This window comes from Daktulosphaira vitifoliae, unplaced genomic scaffold, assembly GCF_025091365.1.
Source record: "Daktulosphaira vitifoliae isolate Bord-2020 unplaced genomic scaffold, ASM2509136v1 Scaffold_5, whole genome shotgun sequence".
NCBI classification, from domain to species: domain Eukaryota; kingdom Metazoa; phylum Arthropoda; class Insecta; order Hemiptera; family Phylloxeridae; genus Daktulosphaira; species Daktulosphaira vitifoliae.
In genome coordinates, this window is record NW_026099576.1 from 11518580 (window position 1) to 11536857 (window position 18278).

The 18278-nt window shown below is 27.6% G+C and overlaps 1 protein-coding gene across 1 annotated transcript; it reads right to left on the bottom strand.

The window, feature by feature from the left end:
* Positions 1-11357: 11357 nt before the first annotated feature.
* On the bottom strand, positions 11358-14629 carry LOC126906633 (uncharacterized). Its single transcript, XM_050687316.1, has 2 exons — positions 13714-14629; positions 11358-13642 (listed from the first exon to the last, which is right to left on the bottom strand). Exons 1-2 carry the CDS (start codon positions 14594-14596, stop codon positions 13608-13610), a joined length of 918 nt encoding a protein of 305 aa, XP_050543273.1. The 5' UTR covers positions 14597-14629; the 3' UTR covers positions 11358-13607.
* Positions 14630-18278: the final 3649 nt, after the last annotated feature.

The window sequence follows — 18278 nt, forward strand, 5'->3', positions numbered from 1 at the left end:
CGCAAAGTTGTTTCCCAAAGTGCATCTAAGATTATGTGATGCAACTGGAATTTATGTGTAATGATTTTGTTTGTGTAATTTGATATGATTCTGTTTAAAATATATTTTGTTATTTTGATAAATTCTACTTTAGTAGGAAAACTCATGTGTCTAGTTAATTTTGAAATTGAAAATGAAATTAGCACATTAAATATATGTATGTTTGGTGTTATTATTCCTGAGATATTCGTAATTCGGTATAACCTCGAGTATTTCGTTTATTTGATGATCTTGTAAATAACTTAATACTAATGAAATTTTGAGTAATAACGTTGTTTCTGTTATTGGAAATGTGTTATTATTGTTTATAAAGGCAAAAAGAAATCTTTGTATGGTTTGAGCTTTATATATATTAATATCGAGATGTAGAGTTACTTCCCAGAGAATATCAGTTATGATTTTAAATAAATGATATTTGCATTTAATGATATTGTTACGATAATTATTGATTATTTCTTTAAATACAAACTTAACTACTGTAATTAATTCTTTCTTTGTTGGGTTGTTCATTAATATTGGACAATAATAAAAATCTATAATCCTAACTGAAAAATAATGATATATTTGGTAGATTTTACCGAACAAAATTTAAAATATGTAATATGGCTGAGATTATAGTAATTTTAATAGCAGGTGTTTGTCGTGTTTCGAGCTGTGGTCAGGCGTCACTTGTAATAAACAAAAAGAAAAAACAAGAGAAACGAGTGAGTGTAGGTATGTAGTCTTGTAATAAATAAAATGGCTATAATAAGGTGGCGAAGGAATGTTGTTAAATGTGTTTGGGGCTCGGGGTGTGAAAGGGAAGGAATGTATTGAAATGTAACACAGGTGGCCAATAAGGAAATAATAATCGTAGCAGGCGTAGTGTAAAAAGGATGGGTACCAATGGAAAGCAAAAGTGTCTATAGATACCCGGTAGTGACTACAATAAAATGAAATAGAAAGGGATCTCGGGGTATGTATGCTTGTGTAAAAACGTCTAATGTATGAATAAGATGGAATTACAAAGAAGGGTCACTACCTAGCTCCTGCACAGAAACGCGCACACAAATTCCCGGCGATTCACAAATATCGTGCCTTTTATAAAAATATTTCAGTTTATTCTTAATGACTTATCCTATTCTAATTGTTTATTACTAAAAAATTCTTCAGTAAAGGATCTATTATAGACTTATTATGTAAACAAATGTTCCACTTACCTCTGATTATCCTGATATTCTCTTGAGATGAACGATGTTGTTGATGTAACAATTATCGATGTATACGTTCACGCATTAATGTACGCAATTATATTTATACGGTTTATATTATTATTAACTCGCGTGTAACTACTTTTCTAGTACAATTCTATATTAAATCTACCCAAGGTGAAATCTAAGTTTGTTATAACTCTGTCTTTTTGCAAAAACCTTTTGTATATTTATGTAGTATAGTTCTTAACCTTGTATATGATGTTTTACGTTAATATATTTATTATTTAATAATTTATAAAGCAAATGAATAACTTCTAAGCAACATAACTGTCCTGTGCAACAAAACTATTTCCAAGTGGCCTACGTCTTTTCAGTCGTCCAAATGGTGATCTAGGGTAGATGCGAGCTCAATTTCAGTTCTTTGCACAATAGATTATACTAGTGTCCTACACTCCGATCACCGGCACTGTGGCATAGATCAGACTAGCTGGTCGATAAGTGGAGAGACACTTTTAGTTGTTTAGTATGATGTTAGTTATAAATATATATTAGTAAAATATTAGTTTTTAGTATAATATTTCGACTCTGATTTATTTGTATTTCGTAGCTGGATGTACCAACGCGAGATCTCAAATAATATCTTTGTCTTTATGCAAAGAACCTTATGATATGTGGCCTACTTCTTTTCAATCACCTGTAGGACGACCTAGGTTAGATGCGACTGTACTATAGATTTATGCACGATAAGTTATGTTAGTGTCCTACACTCCGATTGCCCGCACCGTGGCAGAGATCAGACTAGCTAGTCGATAAGTGGAGAGACACTATGAATAAATCTTATGGTTAACTAAAATTCTAATTATGATATTATTGTACTATTACCCTGTCCAGCCAGGTTGTGGCCCTTCAATAAGTAGTAAATACAATTCAATCAAATTAATTACCTTAGAATATCTAATGTATACTACAAAATAATATTAATAATTTATGCGTTGTAAATTATATAAGTGTCCTACACTCCGATTGCCGGCACTGTGGCATAGATCAGACTAGCTGGTCGATAAGTGGAGATACACTTTGAATAAATCTTATGATTAACTAAAATTCTAATTATGATATTATTGTACTATTACCCTGTCCAGCCAGGTTGTGGCCCTTCAATAAGTAGTAAATACAATTCAATCAAATTAATTACCTCAGAGTATGTTTATATATATATGAATATAAATGTAAATAAAAAGAAATAAATAAACACCAGTATTTTATATGTGTCAGAATATTTATATCACCAAAAGTATTCGACCGAAAATAAGATGTATAATATTTTTCAGTAATTACAAAAGAGGGTAAAAATTATGTAGATTTCATATAGAATTGTTACTAGAATGAAACATAAACTCACGCACATTCACTTTTTGTATCTTAGTTGAGTATTGCAGAGAGCCGTAGAGATGTATAGAATGGCAAAGCGTCCCAGTATTCGCTAGAGGGATGTTCAGAGCAACCACAGTAAGAGAGCCAAGTGCAAAGGAACTACCCGAATTTGGGGGAAATTGGCCTTTTTATAGCCTGCAAAAACTGGTTTAGCGATCTCTGGTGAGATTCTTGAAATATTTTTGCTGTATTTGATTGGTTAATGTGATAGAATCTTTTACGTGGGCGTTTTATGGAATGCGTAAGAGGGAGATTAAATCTTGTGTAAGGGTATTATTTTATTATTCATCTTATCCACGGGGAAACACTGATTTGGTGATATATTTTATTAAATATAAGTATTAATTATTACATGTATTAAAGTGTGATACTACATAATCATGTATTACCCAATATCACTGTCTAATTCATTTTAATTTAACATAAATTTTATTTCCTAACTGATCTACTTATTACCCATGATAATTATGATAGTAATGTTTACTATATTGTGTAATTTTTACAGTCATTCAGCCTCCTTCTTTTTTTACCACTCTGTATAAATTTTAAATGTATTAATCATAACAGGACTATGGATTCTAAAAAATAAAAACAATATCATTAATCTTATTGAATTAAGTTTATATTAATAAAAATGACATATATTCTTTTACTTATTATGAAATTTATCATCATATTATAATGCTCATAAGCGTTGTGACAAGCAGCCCCTTAATATTAAAGGGGAATGGCCTGTTACTGTGCGGTAGTGTAGTTTATTTTGTAGCAAACAAAACGAAAAATAAAGGAAAATAAAAAGGATNTATTTTGTAGCAAACAAAACGAAAAATAAAGGAAAATAAAAAGGATATAAGTAAATAGGTACACCTGTTTATGTATATATAAAATAAGAAATATATTTACTGTTTTGCAAATGAAATTCTTAAAAATAAAGGGAAAGGGGGGGATAACTTACATACGAAAACAATATTAATCTTATGATATAATACAATTACAAAATGATAATAAATTAATAACTTATCTGATATTGACTTGAGAAATATTGAGACTGTGGCAAAGTTATTGACCGGAAACAAATACTGAAAATAACCAGTAAAGATTACAAGGCGAGCAATTACTAATTGTACGGATGCCGATTACTAGAAGCGCGAGACAAGTGTACTGTTCACGTACAAAAAAGGTTGTGTCGCTAACGGAGGAAGTAACGACGGCTGGACGTAGCATGAACACGTTCGAACCGGCCATACATGAGTGCCACACTCTACCCAACAAGCGTCTATTGACAAAAAAATTGTAAAGCTAAAAGTATCATTACATAAAAACAGTGCTCCCACACAACAATAAGTATAAGTCTCTACAATCACTGTCGTATGTTATTTATTTTTGCATAGTATTTTATTATTTAAACTATCTGCTTTCGATTTATGTACAAAATAAATGATTTATAATAAGGATAAGATACTAAAATAAATAACATATTTCTTTAATAGCAAAATATATATTCAAGTAATTATTAGTATTTCATAAATATAAAATTTTATATTATTTTTAGAAAAAGACAAATTATAATATTGTATAAACTTCATTAGCCATTGGATTTTATTCGAACATTTTGTCGTGCATAATCAAGCAATATACAATATAACAATTATCGATGACTATTTATAATCATTGGCAAATCCTAATAATAATCTTAAAGGTATGCATACTTCAAATTTCATATTCGAATTTGAAGTAACATCACTCCAGCCAGTATTTTTAAACCGTGTATGATAATTTGGTGAAATTGTGATGAATCCTTTCATGGTAGACATTATTCCCGGCATATGTGATCTATCTATTTATATGGAGTCGAATGTCTTATAAATACTTATCTTATTTCGGTGAAGCAGTGGGCTACCCAATTGTTAATCAATTATCAAAAGATAAAAAACAGATGGAAGGGTGTAAACATCTTTCTGTTGCCATATTCATATTACACCATTATTTGATAGGGCGCTAACCGAAAACGGTTGATAGAAAAAATAATTTAATTTCACTATGCGGTTTTCATTGTATGGTGTTTCCATTACTTCTAAAATATCGTCAATTGTTAATGGTATACTCCAAAGCAAAAAGAATGTCAAAGTTTTTACGTCGTATCTCTTCAACTTGTAACGTCACAAAATGTGAACATATAAATCTATTAATTTCTTATGGTATAGATAAATTAAATGATTTGCTTAGATAATGGGCGCGCGTGCGTTATATACGGCCGTGTAATCAGAAACTATACTGTTGCTGTCATGGTGAGCTATACACATAATATTCTTTATCAATTTAATAATCGTTCCCTATATGACTCATACACTGGCCACCACTGTCAATACCTGTATAATTTTAATATTCTTCCATACTTTTATCTTTTTTATATTTTGTAAATGGTTATGCCGATACCCTCCCTTAAACGTGATTGTGGTCATCGGTGTGTATCAACCGGTGTGTATAAAGACTGACGCTCTCTTCATTAAAAACCACCGTAGTGGTATTTTGCTAAGTGTATGTAGCCATTTTCATGTGTGATACTTTTTTTGTGTTAATATGTATTAACTTTTGCAAGGCTCCGTCTAATTCCGGGGCCGAGACCCCGTCTTAAGATGAGTCCCATCAGGGACTGGAGATCGTATTTATTTTATTAATCTTGATATTTTGAGCCTTTTTTTTATATTAAAATTTATTCTCTTGTATAATGTATATTTTTATTATTATTATTTATTATTTACTATAATTGGTAAAATACCAGGTTATTGGTCAGTAAATTACATTTTACATTTAATTGTGTGTATCCTTTTGAAAATACTGCTTTATGCTTACTTCAATATTAAATTTTTTATTGAATTTTAAATTAGGTAACCGATTAAAACTGACATTTCTTGGATTACGTGATGCTATACTGAGACGATGTTTATAATGTGTGCTAATAATGTTTTTTGAGAAACAGAAACATACTCTAACAGTCGATAATGAAGTAGATCTTATAAACTCCATCAAGTTTAAATATGAACCACTGTTACCCAACACAGTAAGATGCATATTATGTGGAACATCAAATTGTGGTAAAACAAATGTTATGTTTAAATTATTAACGGAGGAAATTAATTTGAGGTTCGAGCACCTATACGTTTACACAAAAACCCCAGATCAGCATAAATATAAATTATTAGGTGAGATTATGGATAATGTGGTAAAATTATCTATGTTCACCAGCAGTGAAGACGTGCCTTCGTCCGAAAAATTAGATGCAAACTCTGTGTTTGTATTCGATGATAAAAACAAATTCATATGACATCTTATTTTTGCCGAGGGTGACACTGTCCTAGATTAATAACTGATCCAATTTCATCCTTTACGTCTGAAGAAAATGATATGATACAGAACTCTAGTGAACCCTTTACATCTCAGGAAAAAAAAAATAAAGATGGAAAGTTCATTAAAAAATGAACCATCTACATTTCAGGAAGAAATAAAGACGGAAAATCTCTATAAGCCTAAATGCTCGTTTTTTAGATGTATGCAGCAGGAAGATTTTTCAAAGTATATGATTTAAAGTATGTGAAAGATAATGATATTATCATGGGCAATACTACGGTTAAAATAACCAATGATTTTTCAACTATTTAAGTTGGGGAATTAGCACCACGACCACTAAATTCAATAAAATCGATTTATTGGATTATAAAACTTTACTACTTTACATTGCGCATTTAGGTCGAGATGGAAAATTGAAAACTAATGTAGGCTATAAATATAAATATTTCTTTAGTACCTTGTTTCCTCCAAAAACAGGCAGTGCTGTGTTTACCTACACAATTTTAAACAAAGAAATACGTGTATTGGAACGATTCTATTAAACTTATTGTTCGGTTAGAACTTTTACACGCTACAAAAAGCGGTGGAAATATAGACGTTCGAAACAAAGTACTGTCAATAGAAACGAGTTACGAGAACTAGGTGTAATATCATGAGTAAAGTAGCAAATGAACTACATAGACCAGCTAGAAAAATATTTCCTAGAAGAAGAGATGAATCGTACGGCAAAGATGACTTGTGGTAAGCGGATTTAGTAAATATGTAAAAATTCTCCACCAAAAATAAAAATTTTACATTTATTTTAACGATAATCGATGTTTATACAAAATATGCGTGAGCTATGCCCTTAAAAAGAAATCTAGTACAGAAGTCAAGTCGGCTTTTGAAAAAGTCTTGTATAATAAAGAACTTACAAACAGATCGTTGTTTAGAATATTTCAACAAACATTTTCAGATATTCATGAAGAACAAAAATATAAACCATTATTCAACCTACGTTACATTGTAAGTGGCTTTTGTAGACACAATTTAATAGAACACTAAAAGAAAAAATTTGGAAAAAATTTTCTTTCAATAGATCATACAGTTGGATAAACATAGAAAATTTAATAACACATTACAATAATATAAAATATAGAACCATAAAATTAACTCCTAGTATAGCATCACGTAATCCAAGAAATGTCAGTTTTTATAAAAATAAGCATAAAGCAGTATTTTCAAAAGGATATACACAAAATTGGACATAGGAAATGTTTACAAATGCAAAAATTTGTACTACAAATCCCATCGTGTACGAGCTAACGGATGGAAACAACAGACCTATAAATGGTTGTTTCTATAAGCACAAACTTATCAAGACTCAGTTTCCAGAATTTTATTTAGTTGAAAAAATCATTAAGAAGAATAAAGACAGATGTTTTGTCAAGTTTGATAGTTTAGATAGTTCACACAATAAATGGATAGATTCAATTAATATTATATAAAGTAACCTTAATTTTTTTTGACATTTATTGTAATAAAACATTTTTTCATTAATATAATAATACATTTAGTTAAATGAATAAATAGTTACAAACATAACACGAGGTTTTTTTAATAATTAAAAAAATATATAAATATATTTCACAGATATGTTTACGCATATACATATATTTTTTTAAATTAAAATTTCATATTATATTATGTTACATTAAATAGAATGTTTTGAAACTAATTATATACGAGAACATCTATATTTAAAACATACATTTTCAATTCTTGACAATATTTTTTACAATGATAATAACTTAAAAATTAAATAAAACTATAGGTATAATGCCCGTGGGCCAACGTGTCGATTCTGTTGTCGAGCGTGTAGCACTTATCGTCGAAATGGTAAAGCGCCTACTTGGTTGTACGTAAAGTGCGTAACTCATGCTCAACAAACGAATGAGATGATAATAATCCAACAGGAAGCTGGAGGCGACACACACACACATTATTTTGGTGGTAGCTAATTAAAGATAAACATAAGACAAAGAGTAATGGTCGCGATGATGGTAAAAATTCAACTACCGTTTAGGATATTGGTATTATAGCATAGTGGCCGTGAATTCCAAAAGTGTTTATGCGTAATGTCTGCCCTCCTGTAGTAATACGCATGTCACTGTGACAACGATATAAGCCTAGTCGGCGTTACAATAATAATGTGAGATATGATCACATATATGTGATCGTATCACTACTTACTCTTATGATAGAAAATAAAATCACAATAAAATAATTTATGTAACTACTAAAAGTTTTAGTTTACTTTGTAATAGATTACTTATTCATCGTATATGTTTAATGTTTATATCTTCTTCATCTTCCTCGCCTTAATCTCAACTACTTAGGGTGGGCCACACTTATCCTAAACTTCCATTGGCACGATCTTCCACATCCGCTACGCTCACATCAGCTGTTCTCAAATTGCTAAAATATGTCTATACAATATTTTTATAAAATTATTCTTTATTAATATAAAATTGTAATTTTATTTGCTTATGTTATACAATTATTATATTATATTGAATTGAAATATAATACTAAATTATATTATATGTTTCATAGTGTTATTTTAGGTTATAACGTTTATTATTGGTTCATGTCCCTTGTGTAGAACGGCCTCTTGTATTTCGTGAATTAATCATTGCTGTTATATGATTGATAATTTATTTATTATATGTCACTATACGTGTAGTTTTCGAGTGCTATTAAATAAAATGAATACATGGAACATAATCAGATTGTTTAGGACGAGTAAGCACACTACATAAACAAGATTTTTAACAAAAAATATATTCTGATAATACATTTCAAATTTGATTGATTAAACAAATATCAGGATAAGTATTTTTAAGTAAAATGAAGAATTTCAGTATTTGAGAAATGGTCTATAAAATTTCAACTTCTTTAGAGGTTATGTTTTTTATTTAACATTGAACACAATAGAGTTTTATAAAGTATAATTATTAATATTTATTATAGTTAAAATATTTGACTCGTTAAAATTCTATAAAGATTCATAAAAACTGAACGATTTAAAATTAAGACGCACAATTGTTATTCGTATTTTTAAAATAATTTATTATAGAATAACTATCGCATAATACATATAAATATATAAGCACGTCAACCATTTTACTATAATAAATCAGTTTGTGCTATTTTTTTTGTTGCTTATAATGTAATAGACAAATTCATACCTATATGAATGTTTTCAATACAAATAAAACGTATCGTCTCTCGTTTATTTAGCATTCATTACTGTAAGAGAGTGAATTCATTTAATTCAATTCATTTCATTGTAAAATTAGTAAAAATTTATGAGGACTCAAAAAAAATATTAACACTAGATAAATAAAAGTAAAATATTTATATGCATACTCATATGTTTTTTCAAAAATATTAATCAAAAGTAAGCTTTATTGAAATTATATTCCTTTTTGTAGTGAATCAAAAAGAAAATAATACGTGTAGTAACTCAAAAAAGTTTATTACTTGTGTTAATTTAGAGAGAACTTTGAAGTTACTTAAAAGAAATAAAATAAAATAAATATGACGGGATTTGGGTGCTTATTTGAGCTACTACTTTATTATATTAATAATATTATTACTCGGGGTGTGAGTACGAGGGTCTGTAAGAAAGATAGAAGATGATAGAAAAATAAAGTGATCTTTGTTTTATTAATATGGGATTTATTATAATTAATTGTCAATTCTTCAATATCAATAATGTCACGAGTTTTGACGGTTATCGATGATAGATGGAACTGAGTCACCTCGTGTGTCTACCCAGAGTGGTATGGTGGCTATACATATGAACCTCCAACCTATCTCCTGAAATAGACACGTATTAGCGATATAACTCTGCCAAGTTACTCTGTACAAACATTATCGATTTATTAAATTTACTTGGTATATTAATTATTATTGATGATCACTTGATTAATCTATGTACTCATAAAATTTAATTCTAAATCTTATATATTTTTGGTGAAATTATTAGATTGCTACCTTGATTTTTTCTCTGACACTTTTAAATAAATAGATATTATATTTTTTGTACAAATATAATTAAGAAGACGGCGGATCTTCTTGCATATACTTCGTTATGTGAAATGATCGAGCGTAGTGAGTGCCTCTGACCGCATCTGTCTCAGAATGTTTTTTATCTTGGGCTTTTTACATTAAATTTGATCGTGGTTCAAGAGCAAGAAGTTATCACCGACGCCACCATTATTTCTTTATTAATCGTAATTTATTACATTTTCATCAATAATGATCCCTATATTATAAAATACTATCATATCTTATATAATATTTTAGAGATAGTTTAATACCCTACATCTTATGTCCTACAATTACATATTGTTCTAAGAAATTTCATTATTATATTTAAACATTTAAAAGGTACATATATAAATCTTATTTTTATTGGTATACATTTCATTTTGTGTGATTGATTAATTGAAGTCTTAAATAATACATTATGACATTAATGATATACTATGTATATCATTTACAATTCTTCTATTATGTGTTTTGAGTAAAAAGTTAGTTTTATCTCTGTATATTACCAATATTGCCAAAAAAATATTTAAATTCTCTCAGATTTTATTGTATTTCTTTAATGAAATTCAAAATGTAAATAGAAGAAAATTTTATTTTCACTTTTTATTTTAACGAATATTAATACAATACTAGACAATATGTAAATATATAATTATACAGTAACACAATTATTATGTATAGTTCTTAAAATTCAAACTAGTTTACAACTAAATTGACCTATGACTTATGATAGTAATTTTTTATGTAAAATTGTCCACTGAGTCCGAAAATAAAGTCCAAAATACAAAAAGTAGAACAGTTTTCGAGTTATTGCGAAATTAGCGTTTTTCGTGTGTTGCGAAAAAGTGTTTTCATTATATTCTAAATATCATTGATTGCAGTCAACCGATTTTCATTTTTTTTTACATAAAATTAAACAATATTAGATTTCCAATAACTTTTATCTCAAACAATTTTTTATCTGACTTTTTTCTCGTTTGTTATCTACGAATTTACCACTGAATTTTTATCATTTTTTTCAAAATATCAGTAAAAATTCAGAGTTTTACGTAAAATACACCAATAAAAATTAATTTATCAGCAATATACTCAATAGACATACTCTAATACATAACAAAGAAAATGATATATTATTTTGTAATAATGATAAAAAAATGAAGAGGTTATGCGCGATTGATAACTAAAACAAATTTCCATATATCAGAATTTTTATAATTCGATGCTTTAATTTTGTAAAATATAGAAAAAAATATTGAAAAATTACTCACAATATTACTTTTCAAAACAAAATTTCAATTTTTTAAATAACTTAAGGTTATATTATATAGTTTTATTGAGATATTTTTAAATTGAGTTAATTTTACAGTTTGGTGGGGTTGTGGTAAATTTTCGTATTTAAAAATAAATGATAGTTCTCTAAAACTATAAAGTAATTTTCTATAGAATTAAGAGAATTCAAATTGTTTTAGCATGGATTTAGAATTATAATATTAAATATAGTAAATTTTATATACAATTAAAAAAATAAATAATTAAGTTTCACAAAAAAGAAAACAATTATAATTTTCGCTTTTATATTTTTTGTAATTAGCTGTATGATAAGATGAGAGAAAATAGGCTTAGATGGTTTGGTCATGTTATGAGGAGAGAAGAATCGGAAGCTGTAAAACATTTATAGAAATGAATGTTGAAGGAAGAATAGGTAGAGGAAGACCAAAAAAGAGATGGAGAGATGTTATTGAATGCGATTTGAGGACAGCTGTTTTGAGCGTAGATGATGTGGGAAGATCTTGTCAAGTGGAAGTTTAGGATAATGGTGGCCGACCCCAAGTAGTTGGGATTAAGGCGAGGAAGAAGAAGAAGAACAGATTTAAACTGATAGCCGTACTTGATTATTATATTTATTTATTAAGAATAAATAAGATTTTCTTTATGTCATTTATTTTCTTGTATGTCATTAAATCATTATGTAATATTTTTTGTCTGTTTAATTTTCCAAGAAAACTTTCTATGCTTTCTAATAAAGTACTAATGAAGTAATTATTAAGAATAGTCAATGGATTGTTATGTATGTTATCCAAAGTTTCAATAGCTCCTTTCATCAATGTTACCATTGGGAAAATTATAATGGATATTATGTTTATGAGTTCTTCTAACATTGTAGTTTTCTTTTATAATTATTTTATAACTTTTGTATATGTGCATTCAAGAAATATTTGTATTATAATTATAAGTATTCAGTATTCATTTGTTGCTTTAATTTTCAATTTTAAATTCAAAAAATAATAATTTATGAGTCATTGAATTGATATTTTAATTAATATAAGTTATTATAAATACCTGATTCTATTGGTTCCGTTCGTGTTGGTATAAATGCTTCTTCCGTAATTGGATTAAATTTAAATTCGAGTTGAAAATAATTTTCTCTAATTACTGTTTCTGTGTATTCTTGATTTTTTGGTTATGAATTTGATAAATAATAATTTTGCGTCTTGGTCAATAAAGGTTTCATATTCTTGAGACCATTCATCCCATAAATAATTCGTATCATTAAGTACAAACTCACCATGGGATATAATTTGTGTTTGTATAACTGTTATTGAATGCGATAAAAGGACAGCTGATGTGAGCGTAGAGAATGTGGGAGATCGTGTCAAAAGGAAGTTTAGGTTAAGGGTATCCCAAGTAGTTGGGATTAAGGCGAGGAAGAAGAAGAAGATATGATGGAAATACATGATACAAATATATATAATATATAATATACAAATGATAGAAGTAAACATAAAGTATTTATAAAAAAATAAAAAAATTATATTGATCTTCACGTTTCTTAAAAAGTTATAGTAATTTTGAGTTGAAAAAATAAAATATGGAATCGCAAATTTTGTTTTTTAACACTGACAACAATTTGAACATAGAAGATAGGTCGTCGGGATAATTTTCTTTTTTTTGAATTTATTGTTCATACAATAAGCTTTATTACAACATAAATTTAAAGCTCATTAAGTATTTCCGGAACATATTCAAAACTTAAGTTGAAAAATTGAAATTTTTGTACAGACTTTGCTACATTATTACATTGATTAGGAGTAAATTGTATAAAATTATTTATATAAAATTACCACGTAGTTGTCATAATAGTAATTGTATATAATTTTGGATTTTCCAAACTAAAATACGATATATTTTCAGATTGATCTATTTTTATATACAAAATATTTCTATTTAACCAATAAAGATATTATTCAAAACAAAATAATCTCAAATCAATCTTTCTAAATCTCTGTTTAATTAATTTTTTCCCTCTATTTTTTATTATGAACTTTATATTGTCCGCAAACATATACAAAAAAACTTAAATGTCTAAAATTTAATTATTATATCTATGATATATATATATATATATATTTCAGATTATTATCCTATAAATATACCATTAATTTATGATAAATTAATTGCATTACATCATTTAATCAGTTTCTATATGTATTTAAATTAAGGCTCCTCATATGTTCCTTTAAATTCCAATTCTAAATTAAAAAAATAACATGTATAAGCTATTAAAATTATATTTTAATTATTACATTTTTATTCAAAATACCTGGTTCTATTGGTTCTGTTGGTGTTGGTATAAATGTTTCTTCGGTAAATGGATCAAATTTAAATCCGAGGTTAAAATACTTTTCTATAATTACTGCTTTTATATAAGCCTTAATTTTTTTGGTTAAGAATGTGATAAATAATAATTTTACGTCTTGTTCATTAAGGGATTTATATTCCTTAGACCATTCTTCCCATAAATAATTCTTATCATAACGGAAAAAATTACAATAGCCTTTAGTTTCATTAACAATATTAAATATTCTTTTATTAGAAAATGTATATATAATTTGTAGCGTGGATAAGATTGTGAATTCATTATCACATGATAGCGTTTGTTTATTTAAGTTGTCAAGAATATCTTCTATTTCCCCTAATATAGGATTTGCCATATAATAAGGTCTAACACAAAAGACCCATGGTCTTTTATGTAATAAATCCAAAGCGTCCATAGCTCCTTTCATCATTGTTACCATTGGAATAATAAATTTGGATATTATATTTATGATTTCTTCTTTCCAAATAATTCCGTTTATTAAGTCATTTTCTTCTTTAATTTTTTTTTCACAAATTTGTGTAGCCATACTTATTACTGAAAAAATACTATTCATGATTTTGGCATATGAGCATCCAAGATATACCGTCAAAGCTCGTATTTTTCGATCACCTTTAATATGTTCTGTAGGTATTTCAATCAGGCTTGAAAGATAATATAATGTATTGTTATATGTTATACAATGCAATCCGCTTAAATTGTCCCATCCTGAATACATTAGTAAATTATCTAATTGATCTATAATTTTTTTGTTACTCCGATTTGATTTTGTATAAAAAATCATAGAAAATAAAAAAAAATAAAAGTTGACAAGTTTTAATGAAAACATTAAAAATAAATAATGATAGTTAAAATTTTTTTATTTAAGTATAATTTTGAAAAGTATCTAAGGACACGTATGTCTTGTGTTATATATTTATAGAAAATAAAATTAACATATATGCATTAACATCTGTTGTATTGTAATTATATACGTTTATTTATATAATTTTAACTAAAAATTTACCATATTACGTCAAATAAAATTTTACAGTATTGAAATTGGTGTTTTAACATATTCATACTAGTAGCCGTACTTAATTATTAAATTTATTTAATTTTTTTGGTTAAGAATGTGAGAAATAATATAATAATTTAACAAAACCAAAAATTATTATTTATTTTCATTTACACTTGATATTTTAGTTATTTAATGAATTAAAACATTGGATGGTAGACCAGTTGTATTTTTAATTATATGATAAAAGTTAAATACATATACATTTTAATAGCGACTTTTATACTGAAATATTGCTTCGAAACAAATCAATTATTCTTTCTGTGTTTTGTTTGAGCAACGACTTCCTATCACATTATCAAGTGTCTTGTAGTTATTGAAATTGAACATATACAAGGAATAATTATTATCTAATAAAAATTTTTTAATAATATCTGTTTCTAATTTACCATTTTTTAAATCATGAGTTTTATATTAATAAAAAAAAGGTAGCACAGTTGGATCACGGCACAGTATAGACGTGACATTGTTGGGAGAAGTATATAATAATATATAGTATTAAAATCACTATCTTAAGAAACTGTCGTAACTCAAAAATTAATAAAAATGGAAATTAAAAGTATAAAGAAAAGGAATAGGTGAGAGATTACAGTTGAATGAATTAAAATGAGAGTTAGAGTGAGAGTTGGTACTCTGTTGATACCACGGCATGTTAAGGACTATTTGCGTAATATCTAAAAATCAAGCTACATGATGTAACGCACTTAATATTACTTGTTTAATCAGCGTAGGCTACTCATGGAATTATGTTAATACAATGTCTGATATAATTACATTAAGTAAAACATCTGTTTATGATATTTTATGAGTATACTTCATTTACAAGTTTACATAACTTTGAACGGTTTACATTTTGTTATGCGACTACGCTGTTGTTATCGTCTACTCGACTTCCATTAAAGTTAAATCCCAATCATTACATTCTACTCCCTCTGTACTAGTCGAAAAACACCTCAGTGTAACTGCATTTATGATTTCTACCTGCAGTGGCGGCGCTAGCATTTGCGGGGCCCCCCAAATTTTTTTAAAGGATTTTTTTTTTTTTTTTGGTCAACCGAGCAAAATATCGGGTGGACTAATTTGGGGTCACGTGATTTGTGAGGCCACAATTACTGAGGGATATGAACATTAAAAAAACCCAGCACGTGGGGGTCGCAGCACAGTGGTGACGTGGCATAGTTGGATCAAGTATAATGATATCTGACAGTGATTAAAATCACTATCAAAAAAAATGCTTCGATGCAAATCTTTAGATAGTTTTTAATTTTAAANAAAAAACGCTTCGATGCAAATCTTTAGATAGTGTTTAATTTTAAAAAATTGGTGGATTATTCCAAAAGCTTCATAAACTGCTAGTTCCTTATTAATATCCTGATTAAGATAAAGTATGTCGAATGAAAAAGGGATTATTAAAAAATAGTATTTCCCATAAAAAAATTATATTGATCAATACACTTTTCAATAAGTTATAGCATTATTAAGTTAAAAATGTAAAAAATAAAATTAAGAATTTTCACACAATAATAGCATTTGGTAGCCATTTTCACCTTGAAGATAAAATAAAGTCCGAAATTTTTTTTTTCCATGATAAAGTATATTACATTAGCTTTAATTTAAGATATATATAAAAGTGTCAGACTTTCCGGAACACTTTCAAAATTTAAGTTGAAAAAGTAAATTTTTTGTGGAAAAGTTGTCATTTTAAATCCCCCCCTGTGGGCAGGTAAAGAGTCAGATATGAAAAAAATATATACCAAATGATAGGTAAAGACATCATGCATCTACAAAAAAAAGAATTATATTGATCCATACATCTTTCGAGAAGTTATAGCATTATAAAGTTAAAAATATAAAAAAGAATTTTTTTACAAAAATCGTATTTTTATAATTAACTTTGATGTCTGCTTTCACCATGAAGATAAAATAAAGTCCGAAATTTTTTTTTACCATTATAAAGTATATTACATTAGCTTTAATTTAAGATATATATAAAAGTGTCAGACCTTCCGAAACACTTTCAAAAGTTAAGTAAAAAAGTTCTACTTTCTATATGCATTTTTATATTTTGAATCCCCCCTTTATTAAGAGAAATAGTCCGATTTAAAAAAAAAGTATGTTGAATGAAAGATCTATGTAAATACTACTTGTCATAAAAAAATTGTAATGATCCATACATTTTTCAAAAAGTTATAGAATAATAAAGTTAAAAATGTAAAATACANAAAGTTATAGCATAATAAAGTTAAAAATGTAAAATACAAAATCGAAAATTTTCACACAAAAATAGCATTCGGTAGCCATTTTCATCCTGAAGATAAAATAAAGTCTGAAATTTTTTTTTTGCATAATAAAGTATATTACATTAGCTTTAATTTAAGATATATATAAAAGTGTCAGACCTTCCGGAACACTTTCAAAAGTTAAGTTGAAAAAATTAATTTTTTGTAAAAAAGTTGTCATTTTAAATCCCCCCCTGTGGGCAGGTAAAAAGTCAGATTTATAAAAAAAATATACCAAATGATAGGTAATGACATCATGCATCTATAAAAAAAAGAATTATATTGATATGTTTATTTTTAAAAAAGTTACGGCAGTTTTTAGTAAAAAAAATTGAAAAAATTTCGAAAATTTGCCATTTTTAAATTTGTAATTTTTTCGGAGGTTTCCCCCATTTACGGGGAACGAGGGAATTTTTTTCAATTTTTGAGGGTAATGTATTCGGCTAGATACAATTTGTGATCTTTTGACGTATCGTTGAAAGAAATCCGTTCGGTGAGAGCTGAGAAAAAGTGGTAACAGACACAAAAAAAAAAAAAANNNNATATATATATATGAAATATATATGTATAATACAATAAATTAAGATAGTTATTTATATTAAAGTTATGGTTAAAATGACTTTCCAAAATGAACTCTTCTGCTTTTTTGCTGACTGAAGTCGTCAATCAGTTCCTTGAAGTCTAGACTAGATGAACGTTCATTTTCAATTGACAGGATTGCGAGGGCCGAGAGTCTGTCTTGAGCCATCGTGTTCCTTAAATAGGTTTTTATCAACTTTAATTTGGAAAAACTTCTTTCGGCTGCCGCAACTGTCACAGGGACTGTAGCAACAATTCTAAGTGCAATACTTATATTTGAATAAATTTCACTCAAATTGTTGTCTACAATATACTTCAATGCCCGTACTATCCCACTTTGTTCAATTGTTTCTTTTTTTTTTTGCTAAGCTTCTACTTCTACTAAAACGCTTGAAAATAGTTTTAGCTCTTCAAACAAGTCTACTCAGTCTATTTCATGGTTATTTCCTATTGATAGTGTAACTTGCAGATCTTTGCAGTTATTTAACAACTCTTCTTCAGACATAGTGGAGGAGATGTTCATTATGTCATACAAAAAGCCAAAATTATTTTCATGGCATTTCAAAGCTTCAAACCTTGGTTCACAACTTGTCCGG

Bases quoted from the DNA above. Each gene is read 5' to 3' on its own strand.
- LOC126906633 (XM_050687316.1), bottom strand. From the start codon at position 14,596: ATGTTTTCATTAAAACTTGTCAACTTTTATTTTTTTTTATTTTCTATG. The intron at 13,643-13,713 runs GTATTTTGAATA...TTTTTAATTTAG, and splicing joins AACAGAACCAATAGAACCAG to AATTGGAATTTAAAGGAACA.